Source organism: Pseudophryne corroboree, chromosome 2, assembly GCF_028390025.1.
Source record: "Pseudophryne corroboree isolate aPseCor3 chromosome 2, aPseCor3.hap2, whole genome shotgun sequence".
NCBI lineage: Eukaryota > Metazoa > Chordata > Amphibia > Anura > Myobatrachidae > Pseudophryne > Pseudophryne corroboree.
Window position 1 is genome coordinate 492,396,357 of NC_086445.1, and position 25,942 is coordinate 492,422,298.

General features: G+C 45.1%; 1 protein-coding gene across 2 annotated transcripts in view; it reads right to left on the bottom strand.

The window, feature by feature from the left end:
- TXLNG (taxilin gamma) overlaps window positions 1–25,942 on the bottom strand; it is a 230,039-nt gene that overhangs the window by 14,266 nt on the left and 189,831 nt on the right. For both annotated transcript variants that reach the window (XM_063953939.1, XM_063953940.1), the window contains exons 8-9: window positions 21,432–21,524; window positions 14,029–14,124 (exon numbers count right to left, since the gene is read on the bottom strand). In XM_063953939.1, the coding sequence (XP_063810009.1) occupies window positions 14,029–14,124; window positions 21,432–21,524 (189 nt within the window). The remainder of the gene's footprint in view (window positions 1–14,028; window positions 14,125–21,431; window positions 21,525–25,942) is intronic.

Sequence of the window (25,942 nt, forward strand, 5' to 3'; positions counted from 1 at the left end):
ATTTTGGTACTTACCGATAAATCCCTTTGGTCGGAAGCCACAGGGGACACCACTTCAAGACTGTAGGGGTGATGGTGGATTACAGGGAGCTGGCACTTTAAATAATCTAAGAAGCGAAACAGGCTCCTCCCCCTCTATCCACCATCATCCCTCAGTTATGAATTAGCCGAGAGGAGACGGGAGGAAGAGAACAGAAACTATACAAGAGAAGAGAGCATATAACAATTAAACACAACAGAACAACAACAAGGAAAGCAAGAGAACAGCGATGGGTGGGCGGCCAGTGTCCACTATGGCTTTCGAAAAAGGGATTTATCAGTAAGTACCAAAATCCTCCTTTTTCGGTCAGCCACTAGGGGACACTGGCACAACTTCGAGACTGTGGAGACATCCCAAAGTTCCCCCCCCCTGGGCGGGAGATCACTGAGGAACTTGCAAAACAATACTGCCAAACAGTGAAGAGGAAGCCGCAAAAGTATCAAACTTGTAGAATTGAGCAAACGTATGAATACTGGACCAAGTGGCTGCATGAGAGAGTTGAGACGTGGTAGCCCCCTTACTAGTAGCCCACAAAGACCCAACAGAACACGTAGAGTGGGTAGCAATGGATACTGGCGTTCGCCTAGACTGGTGGAGATAGGCCTGATGAACAGTCAACTTAATCCAGCGGACCAGGGTCTGCTTAGTAGCAGGCCACCCACGACGAGGGACATCATAAAGCACTAATAAAGCATCAGACTTCCTGAAAGGCGCAGTCCGCTCTACGTAAAACTTCAAGGTTCTCACTACATCCAAAGAGAAGGTGGTGTCCCAGAATCGTCCTGCAAAGATGGAACCAGAATAGGCTGATTGATGTGAAAAGCTGACACGACCTTGGGAAGGAAAGCAGCAAGTGTTCAACTCCACCCGATCAGGATGAAAAATAAAAAAAAAGGGGGGGGGTCTGCAAGACAAGGAACTTATTTCAGAAACCCTCCAGGCTGAAGCTATGACTAGTAGAAAAGCAGTCTTCCAAGTAAGATAACGAAGGTCAGCTTCTTCCAAAGGTTCAAAACAGGTTGACTGTAGAAATTCCAGTACCAGATTTAAATCCCAAGGAGCTGTAGGTGGAACAAATGGAGGTTGTACCCGTAGAACCCCTTGTAGAAAGGTGTGCACATCCGCCAGAAGTGCTAGGCATTTCTAGGGAAAAAAAAAAAAAAAGTTGATAAGAGCAGACACCTGAACATTCAGGGATCCTAGACAAAATCCGGAATCCAATCCTCTTTGAAGAAACACTAAAGCCGTGAGACGAAAAGAATCCAATGGAAATGCTTTTCGATCACACCAAGCTATATAGGATCGCCAGATGCAATGGTAATGTGCTGCCGTAACCGGTTTTCGTGCCAGCAACATTGTGGGGATCACACATTCCGGAATTCCTTTTCTTTTCAGGATGTCTGCCTCAATAGCCATCACGTTAAACGTAGCCGTGGTAAATCTGGATGCACGAAAGGCCCTTGTTGGAGTAGATCCGGATGCAGAGGAAGAGGTCAAGGATCGTCCTCTAGAAGAAAGTGCAAGTCTGAATACCAAGCCCTCCGAGGCCAATCTGGTGCCACCAGGATCACCGTGATTGAGTCCCATTTAATTCTCTTGAAAATTCAAGACAATAGAGGGAATGGAGGATACACGAAAACTAGGTCGTACGGCCAAGGCATGGCCAGAGCGTCCACAGCTTCCACTTGAGGATCCCGGGATCTGGAGATGTATCTTGGAAGTTGATGATTGAGACGGGTTGCCATGAGATCCACGTCTGGACACCCCCAGTGTTGTATCAGATCGTTGAACACCTCCAGGTGAAGTGTCCATTCTCCTGGATGTAGATCCTGACGGCTGAGCAAGTCTGCTTCCCAATTATCCACTACTGGAATGAATACCGCCGAGAGAATTACTGCGTTGCATTCTGCCCACATCTCGCATTGCCTGGCGAATGTGAGTTCCGCCTTGTTTGTTAACGTACGCTACAGCGATCGCGTTGTCGGACTGAACTTTTACCACCTTGGATCGAAGAATGTGGGTGGCTTGTACCAGCGCATTGTTGATCGTTCTCCGTTCCAACACATTTATTGGCAACAGTGATTCTTGTGGAGACCAGTGGCCCTGAAGATAGGTGTACAACAGAACCGTGCCCCATCCCCTGTGGCTGGCATCCATTGTGAGGAGCGTCCAGTCCCACACACCGAACCGCCTGCCCGCAGTGAAGCGAAAGTCGCGTCTCCGGAGTTAGACAAACTAACTGTTGAAAGTGTAGATGCGACCCAGACCATTGATGTAAGGTTCAGCTGGAAAGGACGTAAATGAAAACGTCCGATCTCCAGAGTTTCAAAAGCCGCTGCCATCTTCCCAAGTACACGAATGCATAAATGGACTGATACCCGTCGTGGCTTGAGAACAGCGCGGACCAGTTTCTGTATACTCAGAGCTTTGTCTTGTGGCAGAAAAAACTCAGTACATTGGTGTCCAGGATCACACCAAGAAACTGGAGACGCTGTGACGGCTGAAGGTTGGATTTCCCGAAAATTGATTATCCATCCATGTTCTACCAACACATTGTATGTTTATAGAGCATGCTCCTGGAGAATGATATTGGATGGAGCCTTGAGGATGAGGTCATCTAGGTATGGTATTATTGTGATTCCCAATGATCTGAGGTGAGCAATCACCACCGACATGACCTTGGTAAACACTCTGGGTGCTGTGGACAGTCCGAATGGTAAGGCTCTGAACTGAAAATGATCCTGTTGAATCGAGAACCTGAGAAACGCTTGGTGAGGTTCCCAGATCGGAATGTGGATATATACAGCCTTGATTTCTAGAGATCTCATGAATTCCTTGGGTTCCAGGCTCAAAATCACTGAGTTGGGCAACTCAATCTTGAACCGGTAGTAAGGCAGAAACTGATTTAATGGATTTCAGGTTCAGGATTGGTCTTACTGTACCATTTGGTTCTGGAACTAAGAAAAGATTGGAATAGTAACCCTTTTTCCGTTGACTCAGTGGTACCGGCATTAGCACAGCTGATTCTACTAAGGTCCGTATTGCACTTTGAAGGGCTAAACATTTGTCCAGAAGGATGGGAAGACTTGTAAAATATTTCTTTGGCGGTAAAACTTCGAAATCTATCTTGTACCCTTGGGAGATGATGTTGCGAACCCATGCATTGTCGGATATATTGAACCAGGCATCCTGAAAATTTCAAAGCTGCGCTCCCACCGTACCTGGGCCCTGGTGGGAAGGGAGACCGTCATGCCACAGTCTTTTCTGTAGGCTTTGGGTATGGACGACAAGCAGCGACTGGTTGCTGGCCGCAACCTCTACCTCGCAAGGGTCTAGCTCTTCCACTTCATCTAAAAGGTTAAGTGGAATTAAAGGAGGTTCCAGTATGTGTTTAGACGGTGGTGAAAGGGTCGGTAAGAAGGTAGATTTACCACTCGTAGCTTGTAGAATTAAGGTGTGTCTAGTTATTTCCCAAAAAGAATGTCACCTGTAAATGGAAGTGCCTCTGCCGCTCTTTTTGACTTCGTGTCTACTTGCCATGACCTCAGCCAAAGGGCTCTTCGGGCTGCAATGGTTGCTGCCGAGATCCTCGAGTTATCTTGTCCGATATCTCTAGCCGCTTCTCCTAAGTAAATAACGTGGTTCGCTAGGATAACCAAGTCTTCTAACGGAACCCCCTCTTGTAAATCTTTAATCAACTTAGTGGCCCAATGCTCCACTGCCTTGTTCACCCAGGTACTCACCAAGGTTGGTCTACGTGCAGCCTCAGCGGCCGAATAGATGGACTTCAACACGGTGTCCAACTTCCTGTCAGAAAGATCTTTCAAAGAAGTTGCTCCCGAACAGGTAATGCAGTTTTGACAACCTGGAAAGAGAAGTCCACTCAAGGTGACTTCTCCCATTTATCCGTCATAGCAGATGGAAACTGATAAATACTATGGAATCTTTTGGGCATCTGAAATTGCTAGTCTGGGTTTTTCCAAGCCTCAGTCAGCTGATCATCCAGCTTCTTTGAAAAAGGATACGTGACCAAAGAAGAGTGTTTTCTACCAAATAACGCAGCATCTGGCGACTCCGGTGTTGTAGTCTCGGAAATGTTCAAAACTTGTGTTATAGCTAAAATAAGAGGTTCAACCCCATGAGAAGGTTCTGGTAGAATTTCGTCATCTGCGTCTGTAATTTCGCCTAACTCACGATCGTCCTCCTCAACTTCGTCCTGATAGAGAAGTTCTTCTGCGGATTCATCGGACTGAAGAATTAACGGCACTGAACGTTTCTTAGCATTGGACTCTCTCTGCAGCTGTTTACTGGACGAGTCCAAGCGTTTTGCGAGACCCTCTACCGACCTGGCTAATCCCGACACCCAGGGTGGTTCTATAGCAATAGAAGGTACATCACTGAGTAATCTCCCTAACCGTCTCACGAATCTTTCATAAAGCAGCCACCTCAGTATGTAATTGTGAGATGGTTCCGGTTAGCGCTACCGCTCAGGGGGTAAAATTTGCATCTTGGGACGAGTTAACCAACGTAACCTCCAAAGCACATGCCTCAGACAGGGAGGATATGTCCGTGTGAGCTTTTGTGTTACACGTCGCACAGACGAACAATTTTTGTGACGTCTTATTAGCTGGTCCCTTGCCTGCCATTTTAGAGACACATACAATTTCCCGCCAGCACTCTCGATAATATATAGAAAGAGAGGAAAATCAGAAGGATAGAGGGAGGTATTTGACTCCCCTATTCTAAATCCCCTGAGCCACCAGCCTGTAGTTTTCCTGGCAGTTGTGGCTGAAATTTTTGTTGGTCTACCTGACCGTGATTTGGTTTCCACAGAATCCCTCATTTTCCTCTTCTTAATTAGAGTTTGAACACTGCTGATTGGCATTCTCAATTGCTTGGATATCTTTTTATATCCCTTTCCTGTTTTATACAGTTCAATTACCTTTTCCCGCAGATCCTTTGACAATTCTTTTGCTTTCCCCGTGACTCAGAATCCAGACACGTCCAGTGCAGCACTGGATGAAAGATGCAAGGGTCTTTCAGGAGTCCAGAAACTCACTGACCTTTTATACACATACACTGATTACAAGCAAACAGATCACAGGTGAGGATGGTTACCTTTAGTAGCCATTCAAACCCGTTTGTGTCAACTTGTGTGCATGTTATCAGGCCAAAATCTCCAGGGTATGTAAACTTTTGATCAGGGTCATTTTGGTAGTTTCTGTTGTCATTATGATTTAAAAAGAGTAAACACAGTTGTTTGACAATAAATGGCTTCACCCAACCACTAACCATGAGTGAAAGAAAAGTTTGTGAGTTATCATTCATATTCTCTGACAAATGGCCAGAAAATCACAAATTCTGCTAGGGTATGTAAACTTATGAGCACAACTGTAAACCAAACCAGTCTGCTTTCTCAAGCACAATCTGATTAACATATTCCTATCTCATTCACAAATGTAAATATAATTTGAATTTCAATTGCATCCTTACTTTCACATATCTAGACTAAAACCAGTTTGGGCTTAAACAGAAACCCAACAATACTGTCTATTGGCCTATGTGTCTCTGTTTTTACATAGAGACAAAACAACACTCCCATGTACTGCACCTCAAATAAATTGCTTGTCCAGAGACCCCTTTGCTGGTGTCAGGGTCATTAACATAACACTTCCTATGTGAGAATGTCACAAGGGCACTGTTCCCAAATATCAATGCATTTTTAAAACCAAAATAACTTCTACACTCCACAAAAGTTCTTCACTGAACTATGAAAACTGTTGGTATTGATAGAAATATCTATGTGGAATGGAAAATTAAGATTGTATGTCTGTGAATGTAGGAAATATTAGATCACTGAAAATATCAAACAGTAGAAATACCATTATTAAAAAAAAAAAGAAAGAAGAAGGGGCGACAGCCTAGTTGATAATTCCCATATTTACCAATCCTGAATTTCTGACTGTGAGAAGGGGGCAATATTAGGTAGTGGATTTGAATAATTGCTCGTATGTCTAGTATGTGCAAAATATACGTTATGGTAAGAGCTTACCGTTGATAACGGTATTTCTCCTAAGTCCACATGTTCCACAGGATTAACAAATGGGATATGATGGAGCAACAGCGGATTGGCACCAAACGATCAAAGCTTTCTGTCCTCCCAGGATGCAATGGGCCTGTATATATATCCCCGCCCACTGGCTTAGGCAAATCAGTTGTGTTCCAAAGCACAAGGCAGGAGCATCATGCAGAACCCTAATCAGGCGATAAGAACACACATGCACACCCTTCCATAAAGAAGGAAGAGGTTAGTGAGCAGAAGGCTCCTCAAATCAGGTGCATCAGGGTGGGATCCCAGTGGAACCTGCAGATTTAGGAGAAATACCGTTATCAACGGTAAGTTCTTACCATAACGTATATTTCTCCGGCAGGGTTCACAGGTTATCCACAGCATAACAATGGGATTTCCCAAAGCAATTTAGTGGTGGGGACGCTCCTGATTGGACAGGAGAACCTTACACCCGAATTCAGCATCATGAGAGGCAAAAGTATCCAAGGCATAATGTCTAATGAATGTGTTAATGGAAGACCCTGTGGCTGCCTTACATCTGTTCTGCTGAAGCACCATGTTGTGCTGCCCATGAAGGACCTACCTTACGAGTAGAGTGAGCAGAGACATTAGCCGGAACAGGGAGATCAGCTTGCGAATATGCTTCTGAAATAGTCATTCGAAGCCATCTTGCCAGCGTCTGTTTAGTAGCAAGCCATCCTGTCTTGTGAAAACCGTAGAGAATGAAAAGAGAATCGGTCTTTCTGATGGCACTGGTAGAATCCACGTACATCCTTAATGCACGGACCATGTCCAGCGACGCATCTCCCGCAGAAAGTCCCGATACCTGAAAAGCCGTGACTACAATTTCTTCATTAAGGTGGAATTTAGACACCACCTTAGGAAGATACCCAGACCTAGTTCTGAGAACTGCTTTATCTGGATGGAAAAAAAAAAAAAAAAAAAAAAAAAATCAGAAATGGGGAACGACATGACAGCGCCCCTAAATCTGATACTCTTCTAGCTGATGCCATAGTCAGTAGATAGAGCACTTTAGCTGTCAACCACTTAAGATCTACTTTATTAAGTGGTTCAAATGGGGCAACTTGAAGAGCTTTGAGGACTAAACATAAGTCCCACGGTACTGTAGGCGGAACAAAAGGAGGTTGAATGCGCAGCATTCCCTGGAAAAAAGTATCCTGTAAGTTGGCAATTTTCTTTTGGAACCATACAGTCAATGCCGATACTTGCACTCTCCAGGAAGCCACCTTCAAACCTTTATCCATTCCTGCCTGAAGGAATGCTAAGACACTGGAAACTCAAAGTTTTTGGATCCACATTTCTTTCACTGCACCAATGAATATAGGCTTGCCATATTTGGTGATAAATACGAGCTGAGGAGGGTTTCCTTGCTCTGAGCATAGTTTGAATTACCTGTTGTGAGAATCCTCTTGACTTCAGGATAGATGTTTCAAGAGCCATGGCGTCAAGGACAGTCGATCCAGATGTCTGTGATAACAAGGACCATGCTTCAGTAGGTCTGGATGTTGAGGGAGCAGAAATGGAGCATTTATCGACATTCTCTGCAGATCCGTGTACCAATGTCTTCTGGGCCAAGCTGGAGCTATTAGAATCACGGCACCCTTTGCTTGCTTTATTTTCCTCACCACCCTGGGTAATAGGGTGACCAGAGGAAACAGATAAGCCAGATGAAAGTCTCATTTCACCAACAAGGCATCCACCAAGATCGCTCCGGTATCCTTTGTTCTTGACCCATATGCAGGCACTTTGTTGTTCAGACGGGATGCCATGAGATCTCTCTCTGGTAACCCCCATTTGTCTACTAGAGTCTGAAAGACCTCCAGGTGTAGAGCCCATTTGCTTGCGTGAATGGTGTGTCGACTGAGAAAATCTGCTTACCAGTGTAGGACTCCCGGAACGAACACTGCGGACAAGGCTGGATGATGGAGTTCTGCCCACTTTAGTATGTGACTTACCTCCTTCATTGCTGTTTGGCTGCGAGATCCTCCCTGATGATTGAGGTACGCTACTGAAGTTGCCTTGTCTGAGCGGATCTGGACTGGTTTTCCTTGAAGAATGTCCTTTGCCTGAATCAGTGCCATGTATATGGCTCGAAGTTCCAACAGATTTATTGGCAGGCAACTTTCTTCTTCTTTGGTCCATTGTCTCTAGAACCACAATTTTCCGGACACTGCTCCCCAGCCCTGAAGACTGGCATCTGTTGTCAGGATCTCCCAATCTGATATCCAAAAGGGTCTCCCCTTGTCTAGATGGGATGTTTGTAGCCACCAGGCTAATGACTCTTCCTTTTACTGAAAGTACCATTGTATGTTTCTTTATTGTCTGATGTACTCCATTCCATTTGGCAAGAATCAGACACTGCAGAAGTCTTGAGTGGAATTGTGCATACTCCACCATGTCGAATGTTGACACCATCAAACCCATCACTCGCATTGCTGCATTAATGGATACCGTTTAACTGTGTAACAAGTTCTGAATCCTTAACTGTACCTTGGATATCTTGTTCCGAGGTAAAAATACTATATGCAGACCTGAATCCAGTACAGCCCCCACGTGAGTCATCCGTTGTGACGGAACCAGAGATGATTTTGCCCAATTTATGAGCCACCCATGCCTCTTGCAGACATGTTATTGTCTGTTGGAGAGGACACAGGAGCAATTCCTGTGACTGTGCCAGGATTAAAAGGTCGTCGAGGTATGGAAAAATTCTTATCCCCTGCTTGTGGAGATAAATTGCCATAACCACCATAATCTTGGTAAATACTCTGGGGGCTGTGGCTAACCCAAAGGTTAGGGCCTGGAACTGAAAATGCTGTTGGAGGATAGTGAACCTGAGATAACACTGATGGGACAGTGCTATAGGAACATGTAGGTAAGCATCCTGAATATCCAGGGATACCATATAATCCCCTGGTTCCATGGCCAAAACTATGGAATGTAAAGTCTCCATGTGAAATTGCGGTACCCAAATGTATTTCTTTAGCATTTTGAGATTGAGAATGGGCTGAAATGACCCATTTGGCTTCTGAACCAAAAACAGGTTGGAGTAAAAACCCTGTCCTCTTGTGCTGGGGGTACTGGAATGACTACTCCTGACTGAAGCAATTGCTGAACTGCTTCTTGTAAAGCCCTGGCCTTCCTCTCTACCCAAGACGGGCTGGTGCAGAAGAACCTTCGAGGGAGATGCTTCTTGAAGGGAAAAACATAACCTAGAGATACCGCTTCCTGCACCCAGGCATCTGTTGTAGACTGCTGCCAGATCTGTGCAAACTGAAGAAGTCAGCCCCCTACCCTGGAAACCCCCAGGTGGTGGCCCGCACCATCAGGCTGATGGCTTGTCTTCTGGTTTGGAAGCTGGCCCTCTGGTAGCCCAATGCTTTTTTGACTTAAACTTAATGTATTGGGGCTGCTTGCGATCACTTTTTCCCTTTGGTTTTCCTTGAGACCGAAAAGGCCAGAAAGCCGGACCCTTAGGTTTGGAGATATATGTGGAAGGAAACTTGACCTTTTTGGAGTTTGCTTCTGACTCCAGAATATCTGTCAATTCTTCACCAAAAATAATATTTCCAAAGATTCTAAAACCTTCTTGCATTCTGAATCAGCTTTCCACGTACGTAACCAAACTGCTCTGCGAGCAGCTATTGTTGAGGCTGATGCCCTAGAAGCAATAGTACCCATATCTAATGCGGCTTCTTCCAAGAATACTGCAGCCTGACCATGGTCCTGCTCCTGCCGCACCAAACAAAAAAACGATTTGCCTGAGCCAGTGGGCGGGGATATATGGACGGGCCCGTTGCATTCTGGGAGGCCAGAAAGCTTTGATCGTTTGGTGCCAATCCGCTGTCACTCCATCATATCCCATTGTTATTCTGTGGATAACATGTGGACCCTGCCGGAGAAATAACTGGATTATGCAAAGTGCATTTAGATCAGCATGACCTTGGAAGCCATAGTGGATTGCATGCTCAATATTCTCAAATCAATTGACACCCACACTCTTTCAGATTGCTCCATTAAAACATATTCAGGGAATGTTTGTTATATACAGACCACCTCCAGATGTAGTTTTCTGCAAAACTGGTTGTTGCACCCTTGGCCTTGTTTTGGACCATATGAATTGCAATATGATGAGGATTCAACTCGTCTGCATTAATCCGGCCAATCCATGACACAAAACAGCAGTTCTAGTTTTCAATATTGGTCTTAAATTGTGCAAATAATTTTGGGAAGTTAGCCTGAAATGGTTGAAAATTTCTAGTGAGGCAAACTCCCAAATATTTGATCTGAAGTGGATGCCATCAAAATGGATAGTTACATTTTAATGTCTCTCAGGGTATATAAATCTAGGACCTCCGAATTTTGTGTATTAATCTTATAACTTTATGGAACCATAATCATTGTGATACCCTTTGAAGTAAAGACACCAGGGTCAGGTGTTGTGGTCGAAATGCTTTTTCAGAATCCAAGCTGAAATCCAGACCTGGGAGTTTATGAGCAAGTATAAAGACGCTCAAATTAATTGAACATCAGGTTTTCTGCTTAGCAGCAAACTATGAATCAACCCTGAACTGGGTGAACCTGAGAGGGCAGGAGGGAGGTTCAGTCTGTTTGCCAAACTTTCTGCATACATTTTAATGTCCACATTTAATAAAGAAATAGGTTGGTAGCTGGTACATAACTCTGGGTCACGCCCAGGATTTTTTTAATGACCACAATGTTAAAGGAGGTCACTGCATCTAGGAGTTTATAAAAAGTATTTTTTAGGTTTAAGGCCTTTGATAGCTACTAAGATCTTGTCCTCTGTAACATCTGTATTTAAGTGCTGGATGTGTTTTTCAGTGATAGAGGAGGAGAGAGTATTAGACAAATAGGTCTCAGAAGAGACATCTGACCGAGTAGTGAGAGTGGTAGGGTGAAGCAGCTTATAGACTTCTTTATAATAATAATAATAAAACTCTTGACATAAATTTGGGATTGTAAGGTGATAAAATTTAAGGTGAGTCTGTATCCTGACATTTACACACTGTGGACCATTTTGGGAATCAGTGGTCTGCACCTCTGATGGTTAGGGGACCCACCTGGGGATAAGGACGTAGACTGTACTGGTAGAATTCCCATGGCCTCTACAAATATTTCACCTTCGACCACTGTTTTGGCCTGATGAGAGGTATTGTCCACCAAGACCCGTAGTTGGAAAGGTTAAATTTCCAACAGCACTTAACACTGTTTTGACAGAGAACTTTAGTAATTGGTTGCAGATACCTTTATTTTTGGATAATAGATGGTGCAAGATCTTGACATTTGTATGTGCACGTCTCGCAAATCTAAAGTGGAGGAGGGGTATCTCTCATCGCAGTGATGATCCTTTCTAAGACAAAAATAGTGTAACCTGATCATAGTATCTCCTGGGTTTTCGACTAAAAGGCAGCTTGCCTCTAAGTGCACAGTGAGTGCTATCAAACATGCTTAAAAGAGGTGCTTGAGGAATTCTGTGAGAGACTGAGGAAAACCGTTTCAACAATGTTTATAATGTGGAGGTTGTCTCTCCAGGACCTGTTCTCTAAGTCCTCTTGTTTCTCTTTCATATCATTGATCTCTGATTAGTAGAGTGAGCTCTCTGTCCACCAAACACTAGTAATGGCAGAGATCGTCAGTTTTGGTTTCAAGTGCACCTGTTCCACTAACAAGGCCAGCACCTCAAATTCCTTAAAAAAGGTTACTTTAATGCCATCTACAAGTGTAGTGAGAACCACCTGTATGTTAGGCTCGACATCCAACCCTGACTGTGCCCGAGGGGAGACCAAGACCAGGCAATCTACAGAGAGGAAGGAAGCAAAAGATCGTACAGGACCAGAACAAAGTAAAGGAGAATATCCGGAACACCTAAACACAGACAAACCATAACAGGAGAACGCAACGTGGAATCGAAGGGAATTATCGGTCAGTACCAAATTCTTGTTTTCTCCTTTACCTCATAGGGGACACTGGTGTCTTCATGACAGTGGGGACGTCCCAAAGCTACCCCCACAGGCAGGAGCGCGCCGAGACCACTGTTATACCACACGTCCAAACTCAGCAGCAGAGGCCGCAAAGGTATCAAACCTATAAAATCTGATACAGTATGAGAGCCAGACCAAGTGACTGCTCTGCAAAGATGAGAAATGGAAACCCTTCTGGCAGCTGCCTAGGAGGGGCCCACAGAATAAGCGAGCTGAAATTGACCGTTGAAATTTGAATAATTAAAATACTTCTGTATAGAACAGGAGAGTATGCCTATGGGATCGGCTCCCTCGGGCACATTTCTGAGGTCTGGGAGGGTTAGAGGGGGAGGAGCCTGTCACGCTTCTAAAAATTGTTTTTAGAGTGGACGCTCCCATCGACCACCATCTATAACCCACTGTCATGAAGACTCCACTGTCTCTATGAGATGGAGAAACTAAGTTTTTTTGGGGATTGGACCAACTGCTAGGTTCAATAGAAGGAACCCATAGAATCCAATTCAGGCCATCATTAATACAACCCCCAATGATAGCAGATAGGCCCTGTGGGCAGTTGGCTGCAGGGTGGACAGCGACATAAGTGTAGTCAGCGCCCACCCCACGGTGGAGATTCAGGACCCAGAGGCTGCAGCAGGGAAATAATGGTGACCTCAGGTGTGGAGAACAGGTGTGGTAGGCACAGGCTTTGGGTGTTTAGGCAGAAGAACGCAGCAGGGTGGATTCAGTAGCAGGGTGCTAGTGGAATGAGGGAGATAATGGCACCGGAAACATAACCACCCACAAACTCACCGTCAGGAACAGCCGAAAGTCTTAATGAGACCAGTTACGCATCTGCAAATGTCCCAGCTGCACAGTGGGGCTCTAGTAGAGGTCGTGGGAGCCGGGTAAGAAGGTCCAGGAGCTGGCTGAATAAAGTAATGAGCTGAGGCTGTAGGAATAGTAAAGCTTTGGTCCCTGGGAAGGAATGGCCCGGAGCAGGGTGCTCAATGCTCAATGACAGGCTCTGACACTTGGCCGGCAGCAGGAGAGAAGCGCGCCATAATAGCCAGGGAGGCATTCTTAAAGGACCAGATGTGGTTGAATTTATGATCCATGATGAATCCTCAATAGTTTTTGTAAAGCAATTATAGACTTTCCAATGGGGGGAACCTGTGCCAGAAAGGAGGTGCTGGGCTTCCCCCAAGCTCTCTCTCACAGCGTGAATGGATGCCGCGCGCATGCGCACGGCATCTTTACACGCTGGGAGGGCAGGAAGTGGACGGCTGTTATAGCAGGGCGCCACAGAAAGGGCAGGGCGGACTCTGCCATTAAAAAAAAAAAAAATCGGCCGGGGGCGTGGCACCCTGCTAGAACAGCCTAGCGTTAACACTACCCTAATAAACTTCAATTTCACTGTTCAATCATGGAGTTTGGTTTGATGGGTGCAGCCCATATAGGCCAATATTAGGCGAATATTATTTAACATCCTGATCTGGGGGCAGACTGTCTACTGGGTTGAAACTTACTACCTTGACACCGATTACTATATTGGCCTATGTCTTGTAGTTTTCAGACTTACCTCATTTGGCTATAGAATAACATCAAATATTGTAAGGGACCAAAGAGTGGACTTTGCTTTTTTAAATATCTGTATCTACACATTTTTCTAACTTTTTCACAAAATATGTTTGTCATTTAGTCTAATTTTAACCTCTATACCTTTCACTGTATCTTGCCCACAGATTGGGATATTTTATATTATGAACAATAAAGGTTACATTTTATAAAGATTTAAAAAACTCAAAGAAATTCTCTTACATGTGTGCCCACTAGACACAACCATTTGCTCTCTTTTTTTTGTTACATTTATGAAGAAGCCAGATAAACGGAGCAAAGTCCCTCGTTCTCTCAGCAACTCACCTCTTCAGCCATCTGTAATAAAGCTTTATTATTATTTTCCCACTTAGTACGCCAGACAACCGTTTCTTTTTCCAGCTTCTTTATTTTCTTGGTCATCTAGGGCAAAAACGTATAAAATGATTAATTAGCCCTGCCGACATTTACTACTTTCCCAACGCACTTTTAGCACTTGCAAAATCAACTACCATTTTAAATAAGTGTAATCTACCTGGAAGTGTCCTTTTAATCAATATGATAATGGTTGGTATTCATAGCACTTAAGAAAATAGTACTGAGCAGGGGTAACTGGGGATACATGGCTATAGTGTGGCATTCCTCAAAGTATCCAGCCTTTCATTTATTTTTTTGAATACAAAAATGGCTTAAAATATTTCTCCAGGTGGGTTCTCAAATTTGGATAGCTTGGATGTGTTCTGACTCCTATAAAAGAATAGAGGGGCATATGTATCAAACATGAGAGAGAGAGAGAGAGAGAGAGAGAGAGAGAGAGAGAGAGAGAGAGAGAGAGAGAGAGAGAGAGAGTGTGTGTGAGTGTGTGTGTGTGTGAGTGTGTGAGAGAGAGTGTGTGTGTGAGAGAGAGTGTGTGTGTGAGTACCAGGTCAGCTCCTACCAGTTTACAAAACATCCTGTAAAATGACAGGAGCTTATTGGTTGGCATTTTGACTTTACAAACTTTGATACATATGCCCCAGAGTCTTCTAGAATGCCAAATATAAAAAGGGTTTTTGGTACTTACCTGTAAATCCATTTCTCCGATTCCACAGGGGACACTGGAAGGTCTTCATGGTGGGGTGTAGATGGTGGCTAAGTGGAGACGGCACTTTAAATTCTTTTAGAACGGTGACTGGCTCCGTCCTTCTATGCCCACCCCCCTCCCTACAGACAGGTTTGAAAACGGAGCCAGAGAGGAGACGGCTCGAAGCACTCGACAGAGGAGGAGGTGAAAGAAAATAAATAAAGAAACAGTAAAAACCATTAACAAACCGTAAATGTCACCAGTCAACCAAACAGGTAAGTAACCATATATTAATATAAAACGGTAGAACCTGAGAAAAGGAAAGTAACAAAAAGACACCCAGCGCTAGGAGGGTGTCCAGTGTCCCTTGTGGAATCGGAGAAATAAATTTACTGGTAAGTACCAAAATCCCTTTTTCTCCTACATCCACTAGGGGACATTGGAAGGTCTTCACGTTTGGGACGTCCCGAAGCTCCCATTTCGGGTGGGACAGCGTTGAAAGTCCTGAAGTACTGCTCGGCCAAATTGAGAAGCCGAAGCAGCAAACTTATCAAATGTGTAAAATTTGACAAAAGGTATGTTTCCCCCCGACCAAGTTGGCGCTCTACACAACTGTGTCAAAGAAACTCCCCTAGCAGCCACCCAAGAAGAACCCATCGACCGTGTGGAATGAGCTGACACCAAAGAGAGGCTGCTAGATAAGCCTGTCTGATGGTAAATTTGATCCACCGAGCCAAAGTCTGCTTGAGGCCGGCCATCCCGGTTTGGCAGCATCATACAGATCAATCAGAGCATCCGTCTTGCGTAAAACTGCTGTTCTCTACATAAATACGCAAGGCCCTAACAACATCCAGTGACTTCGAAGAAGGAGAATCACCAGAGAGAACCGGGACCACAATGGGCTGGTTAATGTGAAATGCAGAAATTACCTTAGGCAAGAAAAACCTGTGTGCGTGGAGTTCCGCTCTATCTTCATGAAATATGGCGGACGACAAGAAAGAGCTCTCAATTCGGAAACTCTCCGAGCCGAAGTCAGGGCCAAAAGCAACACTATCTTCTACGTAAGAAACTTAAGCTCCACCGATTCCAGAGGTTCAAATAAAGATGACTACAAAAAGGACAGAACGGTATCCAGATCCCAAAGGAGCTGTAACAGGAATAAACGGTGGCTTAAGCCGGATAACTCCAAATGAATGTCTGTACTTCTGGTAGTAACACCAACTTCTTTGAGAAAAAAAAAAAAATCAAAAAGGGCAGAGACCTGAACCTTTAGAGGTCCAATACTTAAACCAGCTGAGAAACCAGCCTGGAGAAAAAGGAGAAGCTTTGCCAATCGAAAGGAAGTTGCAGAAAACTGATGCTGCTCACACCATGAAATATATGCCTTCCACATACGGTAATAGTGCCTAGAAGTAGAACTCATCATGGTAGGAGAATGACTAACGAAGGAATACCCTTGAGCTTTAGGATTTCCCTTTCAACAGCCACGCCGTCAAACGTAGCCGCTCTAAGCCTGGATAAACGAAAGGTCCCTGCATTAGCAAATTCGGCCGCAGAGGAAGAGGCCACGGGTCGTCTATGAGTAACCGATGTAGGTCGCTGTACCACGTTCTGCGAGCCAGTCTGGAGCCACGAGCACAACAGTGACCCTCTCCCACTTGATCCTCTTGAGTAGACGAGGTACAGGGGAAATGGAGGAAAAAAGATACACAAAGCGGAACCTCCAGGGAATCGTTAACGCATCCACCGCCTCCGCATTGGGATCTCTGGTGCGTGAACAGTATCGCAAAAGTTTGTGGTTCCGTCTGGATGCCACAAGATCTATTTGTGGGAATCCCTAACGATCTACCAGTTGTTGAAACACTTGAGGATGCAATTCCCATTCGCCTGAATGCATATCCTGACAACTTAAGTAAATCGGCCTCCCAGTTCTCCACCCCCGGTATGAACACTGCTGATATGGCTTCTGCATGTCTCTCGGCCCAAACCAGGATTCTGGTGACTTCCCTCATAGCAGCTCTGCTGCGGGTTCCTTCTTGCCAATTTATGTATGCCACAGCCGTGGCGTTGTCCGATTGTACACAGATTGCACGTCCTTGCAGGAGATGAAACGCTAACGTGAGCGCGTTGTAAACCGCCCGAAGTTCCAGTATATTGATTGGTAGAGTCTATTCCTGAGGAGTCCAAAGGCTCTGAAATTGACAATACAGAGTTACTGCTCCCCAGCCGCGGAGACTGGCATCCGTCGTGAGAAGCACCCAATCTTGCACAACAAAGCTCCTGCCCTTAGACAGATTTGTTGCATTCAGCCACCAAAGCAAGGACAGACGTATCCTGGGTTGAAGCTGAATCATTTGATGCATAAAGAGATGCGAACCCGACCATTGGGACAGGAGATCTAGTTGAAAAGGCCTGGAGTGAAACCTGTCGTACTGGACTGCCTCAAAAATAGCTACCATCTTTCCCAGAAGTCGAATGCAAAGATGAATTGACACTCTGCGATGTTACAATACCAGACGAACCGACTCCTGAATAGATTGCATCTTGTCCTGAGGGAGAAATATCCTCTGAAGCACAGTGTCCATGATCATGCCCAGGAACTGAAGACGTTGCGTCGGTTGCAACTAAGACTTCTGGACGTTTATGATCCACCCGTGCGCAGTTGGAAATTCTTGGGTGATTTTAATATCGCTCACCAACTTCTCTTCCGAGTGAGCCTTTAGAAGCAAGTCGTCCAAGTAGGGAACAATATTCACTCCCTGAGAGTAAGTGCGCCATCATTACTGCCATGACCTTCGTAAAAACTCGAAGTGCTGAGGAAAGACCGAAAGGTAAGGCTTGGAATTTAAAATGCTAATTTTTTACTGCAAACCTGAGAAAACTCTGGTGTGGAGGCGAAATCGGAATATGAAGATAAGCATCCTTGATATCAATGGACACCATAAAGTCCCTCGTGTCTAGACCTGCTATAACAGAGCCCATCCTGAATTTGAAAACCTTCAAAAAGGGATTGAGACTCTTCAAATTCAGAATGGGTCTCACCGAGCCGTCGGGTTTTGGTACCACGAATAGACTGGAATAAAAACCCTGTTTTTGTTGGTGGAGAGGAACTGGAACAATGACTCCCATATCCAGAAATCTTTGGACCACCTGAAGAAGGGAATCCTGGCGTTCCTGTGAAACTGGCAAACATATGGTAAAAAATGTTGGAGGAGGTTTGAACTGAAAATAGAGTTTGTAACCCTGGAAAATGATGTCTCTTCCCAGGCGTCTGTGCAGGTCACTGACCAAACTTGTCTGAACTCCAGCAGACACGCTCCCACCCTGGGAGCACCCAGGACGGAGAGTAGCCAGTCATGCGGAGGGCTTAGCGACAGGCTTCGGGTCCTGCTGCAAAGTTGCTGGGGTTGCAGCACGACCTCGGCCTCTGTTACCTCTGAACGAGGTGGATCCACCTCTGCCACATCCTCTAAATTTGGACGGAACTCGAAAGGACGGTCCTGAAAAAGTTTTCCTAGGAGCTGGACCTGCCGAAGGAACATACGTCGACTTACCTCCTGTGGCCTTGGAAATCTGAGTATCTAATTCTTGACCCAGGAGAAACTCACCATTAAATGGAATAGCTTCCCCAGCTTTCTTAGATTCCGCATCTGCCTGCCACCGCCTAAGACATAGTGCACGGCAAGCTGAAATTGACAAAGCAGAAATTCTGGATTCAATAGTTCCTGCACCCTTGGCCGCCTCACCCAAATATACAGCAGATTCTCTGATATGTTCAGCCAAAGTAACCAATTGTTCAGGGGATAGACCAGATTGAAGACCTGCTACTAATTGTTCCGCCCAGGCCTCTATTGCCTTGTTAACCCAAAGACCTGCCAGTGTAGGACGAAGAAGTACATCAGGTGCAGAATATATAGACTTTAAAGTTTTTCCAATCTGTGATCTGCCTGCTCATTTAAGGAGGTAGCTACTGGCAGAACGGTCTTCTTTGATAATCTAGATAAGGAGGGATCCACCAAAGGAGGAATTTCTCACTTAGCTCTATTTTCCTCTGGAAAAGGGTAAGAAAGCAACAGCCTGTGGTTAATCTGAAACTTCTTGTCCGGGTGCTTCCATGCTAGAGCAAAATGATTGTCAATCTCAGCAGAAATGGGAAAGAAAACAGCATCCCTTCGTTTTTTTGGGGGAAAAAATAAGGTTGCGGCTGAGCCGTATCAGACTCTAATCTGTAGAAACTGACCCACTGCTATAATAAGAGCGTCTAAACCCTCAGATTCAAATTCCATTTCTTCCTGAACTAACTCAGTTTCTGAATCTAGTTCCACTTCCCCCTCCTCAGGGGGAGGCAAATCTTCAGCGTCTGACTCGTCGGACTGCAACACAGCTGGTATAAGTCTCTTTTTTGAGACCGATTGTGAAGTACCAGTAGTAGGAGACCTTGACGCACCCATGGTTCTCCTTAGACCCTCAACTGACCTGGCCAGATTAAGAACCCCATCTGACTCAGGTAACGAGCCTGGGACCTGGGCACTTCTCTATCTTTACGAGAAGCCGCCAGTTCTGCAGACAAATCGGACATGACTGTCAGTTGAGGTAACTAAGAGGGAGAGGGGTCCTGTACAGTGGTCGAACTCTTCCCTGAGTTAGTTGATGCACAGTTATCACAATATAAAGAACCTTCAGTATGTTGGGTAAACTTTGTTGAACATTTCTCGCAGACAAAGCTTTTGTGAAACCTTAGACTGATTACTTCTGCTGGTCATCCTGTAAATGTCAGTCACAGACACAGTATAAAAAAAGAAAAGAAGAGGAGGAGGAAGGAAGGGAGAGCACAGTTGAAGGAACCAGTCACAGACTCCTATACAGAAAAAAAAAAAACCTGTAAGCTAGTAGGCAGTTTCACCATAATACCTATATATAAATGTGGCTCTATTCACTGCACTCTCCACACACCCAGCACTACCAGTTCAGTCGCTGGTCAGGTAACTGCAGCCTCTGGTAAAGTGAACCCTGCTGCAGTAAGCGTTGTGAGTAATGGCGATGAGACTACGGAGACACGCGCTCACCCACCGGAGGCAGGAGCTGTCCAGGAGTGTAGCTCCGCCTACCGCTACTGGCGCCCTAAGCGTAGCTCTGTCCTGCTATTGGCGCTCATTCATGGAGACTGAAGCCGCTTGGAGCGTAGCTCTGCCCCCGCCAATAGCGCCCATTCACAGAAACCAGGAAATTAGCTGCTCTGAGCGTAGCTCCGCCCTCCACCAATGGCGCCCAAACATGCTTTTGAACTAGCCCGCGGTAAGGTACAGAAGTACCGCCACGGCTAGCGCTGGTGGAAAGTGCCCTATTAGTCTTATTAACTGTGGACTCTGCTAATCAGAGCCCCGGTGCATACTCTCTTGCCTTGCTATCTGGCCAGGGCATAGGCTGTGGGGACCATTCTGGAATTACCCCTGGGACTGATGTCCCTATAGCCAGGAGCTGAGGCTATGGTTTAATAAATAAACAGTGCCAAAGTCCCACCGGAAGCTACCACGATGCAGACAGGCAGGGACAGTAGGCTGCCTGTCTGTCCTCAGTCATCTGAAAAGAAAATTTTTCTTTGGAGAAGCCCAGAGAGGACCAGCTCCCTCGGGCACATTTTTCAAACTGGTCTGTAGGGGAGGCATAGTGGGGAGGAGCCAGTCACAGTTCTAAAGAATTTAAAGTGCCGGCTCCACATAGCCACCATCTACACCCCACCATGAAGACCTTCCAGTGTCCCCTAGTGGATGAAGGAGAAATATATTCCTGTAACAAAGCTAAACTCCAAAACCACTGATGACACAGAATATAACCATTTATTCTTTTCTATTATTAAAGACGAATTACACCCAAAGCTATAAAATTAAATTGTGGGGTCCTCCTGATATAGTAGGTCCTTGCTTCTGCCAAGGCTGTCTTTTTCCCCCCATAGAGAAAACGCCTTGTTGATGGACATCACACTTGAAAAACACGAAAGTGACGGTGGAGTTTGGCCTTAGTGCCCAAAAGTTTCAACCCTCTGAAGTAATATCAGAGGGTGCACAATCCACAACTTGATTTCTTCACAAATCCTCAGATTTTCACTAACTTTGCCATTTTCAATGACCTGTTCATACCAATCACAAAGGATTCTCGGGTCCTGGCGATTTTTATTTGTACGTTGGGAGACCCAAAGATCACTTATGACCTCCATGCCGAAATTTACGGTTGGACCGACCAAAATTCATGTAAATGTTCAAACTTTTTCCTACAATTTTTACTAAAAATGTGCTTGTTTAAACAGAAGATATTAACTCAGAAGGTTGAAATTTTGCACAGTAGATATTGCCCCCGAATGAAAACTTTTGGGCACCAAGGCCAAACTCCGTCACTTTCGTTGTTTTTTAATCCACCCTAATCAAACTGCTGGTAGAAGCAAGGAGGGCATCCCTGAATCTAAGCACATATCAAATGGACCTGTTGGAACAGATGGAAGTCTGGAGCCCAGGTAAATAATATAATAGACATCTTTAACTTAAGGGCTTTCAATTAAACCTAAAATTTCAAATATGGGTGGAGTTATGCTGCGCGTAGACAAATATAGTAAAAAGCAATATAAAGCGAAAGGGATATAAAAAAAAAAAAAAACCCACACACACACACTAACCTTTTCCATTTCTTGCCGAAAAGTTGTAAAAAGCTCATTGCTTTTTGCCATTGTGGTCTGAAATTCCTCAAACTTATCCATATAAAGAGACAGCTGAAATATAATACAGTAGTTAGTGAAAAAAGTTAATGCTACTTTATATAAAAACGATCAGTTGTATTTTACAGTGACTATGTTCTGTTCGGAGTTTATTCAAAATGTGAACCTGCACAGAGGTGATGTATAACTGCACACTAGTCTGTTTTGTGGAAGGATCTTGCATTTTGTTCAACTACAGAGAATGCACAGTGCTACACTGTGACATATGGGCAATTCAGAGTCTTAGGCATCGAAGACTCATTTAGTCTTGCGGCTGAATAGACGTAACTGTGCAACGGCAACAAAACGTTTGCACATGGAGATTGTTTATTAAGGGCTTACCGAAGGCTTGGAGACTATATTGCAGGCTAAGTAGACTTGTGTATATGCATAGATTTAGACAGATCTCTTGCACCAAGTATAGGGCTGGTGAAAGTGTACGCTGTTAAAGACAACTATGAAATTACAGAGATGAATAGGGGGAAGTGAGTGCAGTTGTATAGATGTGTACAACTTGGCTTACGGGTGTATGTCTGCATTTAATTCTGTGGGCACAATGAGTGTGATTGCATCAGCCCCAGTTTTGTGTTATCAGCTCACCTCACATAAGAGTATTTTGTTGTGCCGACATCATCTAACTTTCCTGTTTTCTAACAGAATTCAAAGTAAATAATGTTTAGGATCAACTAGAAAATAAGATTTATGTTCTTACCTGCTTAAATCCATTTATTTGAGTCAATTGGGGGCCCAGGGAACACTGGGTATATCCTGGAGAGGAGAGAGTCTGGGCACCAAATAGTTACTTATTTTCCCCCCAGTTGCTCCAAGACTCCCAAGGACAAGTCCCACGGATCAACTGGAGGGACAAACAGTGGCTGGACATTTATAATGCCCTGAAAATAAGAGTCTGGACGTCCTGCAAAAGAGCAATCTGTTTCTGTTGAACCATTACAGGCTGGGCAGAGGAGACATGTACCTTCAAGGATGAGAACTGGAGGCCCAAATTCAGACCAGTCTGTAGAAAGTAAAGGATTCAAGAGAGTCTGAATGACCTAGAGTTGAAATGTCCGGCAAAATCTGTGATAAATACTAGCTGACAACAGCTTATGGGCATTCAGCATGGCAAGAATGACTCTCCTGGAATTTTTTTTCGCTCTTAAGGCAGATGTCTCAAGAGTTAGCCAATCAAAAGAAAGCACACAGGCCCTGATACAGGAGATCATACTGTAGAGGAGCATCGATGGAGACCCAAAGATCGGCGTACCACACCAGACTTGGCCAATCTATGGCCACCAGGATCATCGTGCCATCCTCTAGTTTGAACTTGCGAAGCACCCGTTGGATCATCTGAGGAAAGACGGTAAGTGGGAACATCCACGGTACCAGCAGAGCGTCTACTGGAAGAGCGCAGAGATCCCTAGTGCAGGAACAGTACCTCGACAGTTCATAGTTGTGTCGAGATGCCATCATATCCATGTCTGGTAGGCCCCAGCAGCTGACCAGTAACTGGAAGACGTCCAGATCCAGAGCCCACTCGCCTTGACCGGACGTCCTGGTGGCTTAGGAAATCCGCTTCCCAATTTTGATCACCAGGAATGAACACAGCTGACAGAGCCGGTAGGTAACGCTCTGCCCGACGAAGGATGTGACCGACTTCCTTTATGCTGCTTCGACTGAGTGCAGCCCTTGTGGTTTATGTAGGTGACCGCTATCACGTTGTGCAACTAAACCTTGACCGGATGGCCCTGAAGGAGAGGCTGAGCTAAGCAAAGAGCCCTACATCGCCCTGAGCTCTAGAACAGGCCTGGCCAACCTATGGCTCTCCAGCTGTTGTGAAACTACAAGTCCCAGAATGCCCTGCCACAGTTTTGCTACTAGGGAATGCTAAAACTGTGGCACGGCATGCTGGGATGTGTAGTTTCACAACAGCTGGAGAGCCACAGGTTGGTCAGGCCTGCTCTAGAAAATTGGAGCAGTCTTCCATCCTTGGAAGTCTGTTGGAAAGATACCGCCCCCCCACCCCCAAAAGACTCACGTCGGGGGTGAGCAGGACCCAGTCCTAGATCCAAAAGGGGCAACCCCTTTCCATGTGGGACCAGTATAGCCACCACGAGAGAGAGTGACGAACGACGAAAGCGAGGATGATTGTCTGTGCTTTGATGTTCAGATGTGACTTGGTCCACCTGGGAAGAGCTTCCAGCTGAAAAAGACGGGAGTGAAACTGGGCATACTCCACCCATGTCGAACGTGGAAACCAAGGACACCAAGATCCACATTCAGGAATGGATGGACACCAGACTATGGTCGAGAAATGTTCTGACCTTGAACTGCAGAGCCTGAATCTTGTCCACGAGGAGAAAGACTTGTTGAAGTGTGGTGTTCCACACAGCAGTGCTCCACAGTGCAACATCTCCTGAGAAGTTGTTAACGAGGACTTGCGCCAGTTTATCTTTCAATCATGTGACTGTAGAAGATCCACAGTTAGCCAAATGTGGTGTGTCAAAACCAGCTGGACTAAGAAGTTCGTCCAAATAAGGAAGGATTCTAACGCCCCTGCGAAGCTAGTGTGCTGCCATGACCTTTGTGAACACCCAAGGTGCTGTGGACATTCCAAACGGTAATAGATAAAATTGGTAAATGATCGGACTGAATTGCAAATCTGAGGTAGTGCTAATGGCTGACTCGGATGGGAATGTGCAAATGGGCATCCTGGATGTCCAATAATGCCCTTGGTTCCATGGCCAGGATAATGGAGTGAAGAGTCTCCATGCGAAATCTGGGGATCCACAGATACATGTTTAGCATTTTCAGATTGAGGATAGGCTGGAAAGAGCCATTCGGCTTTTGAACTAAGAAGTAGTTAACGTAGAAACCTGTACATCTATGAGAAGGGGATCGGGATGATGACCTTGGAGACGGGAAGGGAGTGAACTGACTCCCTGAGAGCTTCTGCTTTTCTCGGATTTTCTAGAAATCTGATGGTGAAGAACCACGCTGGAGGACGCTTCCAGAAAGTCAGAGCATATCCCTGGGAGACTATGCCACTAACCCAAGCGTCTGTCGTAGTCCTCAACCAAACCTGCCGAAAAACAAAAGCCAGCCTCCCACACTGGGGTCCCCCAGATGGAGGCCCACCCAGTCATGCTTGTGCCCAGGGCTGCTTACCACAGGGCTTAGCTCCCTTTGAGAATGCACCCTGTAACCTAGATGACTCCTAACCTCTGAATTTCCCCTGTGGACGAAAGGAACAAAAAATTAGACATTCTTGCTCTGGGAGGAGATGCCGAGGGGATGAAGGTCGTCTTGGACGCTGCCAATGTGGCGACTATCTTGTCTAACTACTGCCCAAAGAGGATATCCCCTGAATACAAGAGTGCCTCGAAGCCTCTTATTTATTTATCAGTTTCTTAAACAGTGCAACATATTCCGTTGCACTTTACAATTTGGAACAATATTAATAAAACAAAACTGGGTAATAACAGACCGACAAAGGTAGAAAGGCCCTGTTTGCAAGCATACAATCCATAGAGTTCGTATCAGCCCAGGCAGGTGGGGTTTGAGCCTGCACTAGACTTTTTAAAGTATTATATTTCACATAGTTGCCAACATTGTATTAATGCATGGGTGTTTTCCTTTAGGTAATTTCCATTGGTGGTGCCCCTCAAAGTTTAGAAACTGAATAAACTGAAGTCGTTTCTTTGCACAGACGCATTGAGACAAAACGTTAAACCTCTGTTTGGGGGCACTCTTGAAATGAAATTATATTAACCCATTTCATCTCAGGTGGGTCGTTTTCTACCCAGCACTTCAATATTTTATCATTCTATCGGGGGGGGGGGGGGGGGAATTCTACCCAATTTTTTTTAAATTAGCTCAATATTAGCCCGCAAAAATCTCAGAAGAATGGGTAGCAATCTACTCACCTGGGCCAAAATGGGTTAAGCTGCAACATTTATTAATATTCTTGCTTAAAGCCAAAGATAATTATAGAAAATTATGCTGCAAGTTGAAGAAAAGATCTTCCCGTGTGGTCCAAATCCTCCTATATATTAGATGGTCACGCATTAAAAAATAAGAATTTACTTACCGATAATTCTATTTCTCGGAGTCCGTAGTGGATGCTGGGGTTCCTGAAAGGACCATGGGGAATAGCGGCTCCGCAGGAGACAGGGCACAAAAAGTAAAGCTTTAGGATCAGGTGGTGTGCACTGGCTCCTCCCCCTATGACCCTCCTCCAAGCCTCAGTTAGGATACTGTGCCCGGACGAGCGTACACAATAAGGAAGGATTTTGAATCCCGGGTAAGACTCATACCAGCCACACCAATCACACTGTACAACCTGTGATCTGAACCCAGTTAACAGTATGATAACAGCGGAGCCTCTGAAAAGATGGCTCACAACAATAATAACCCGATTTTTGTAACTATGTACA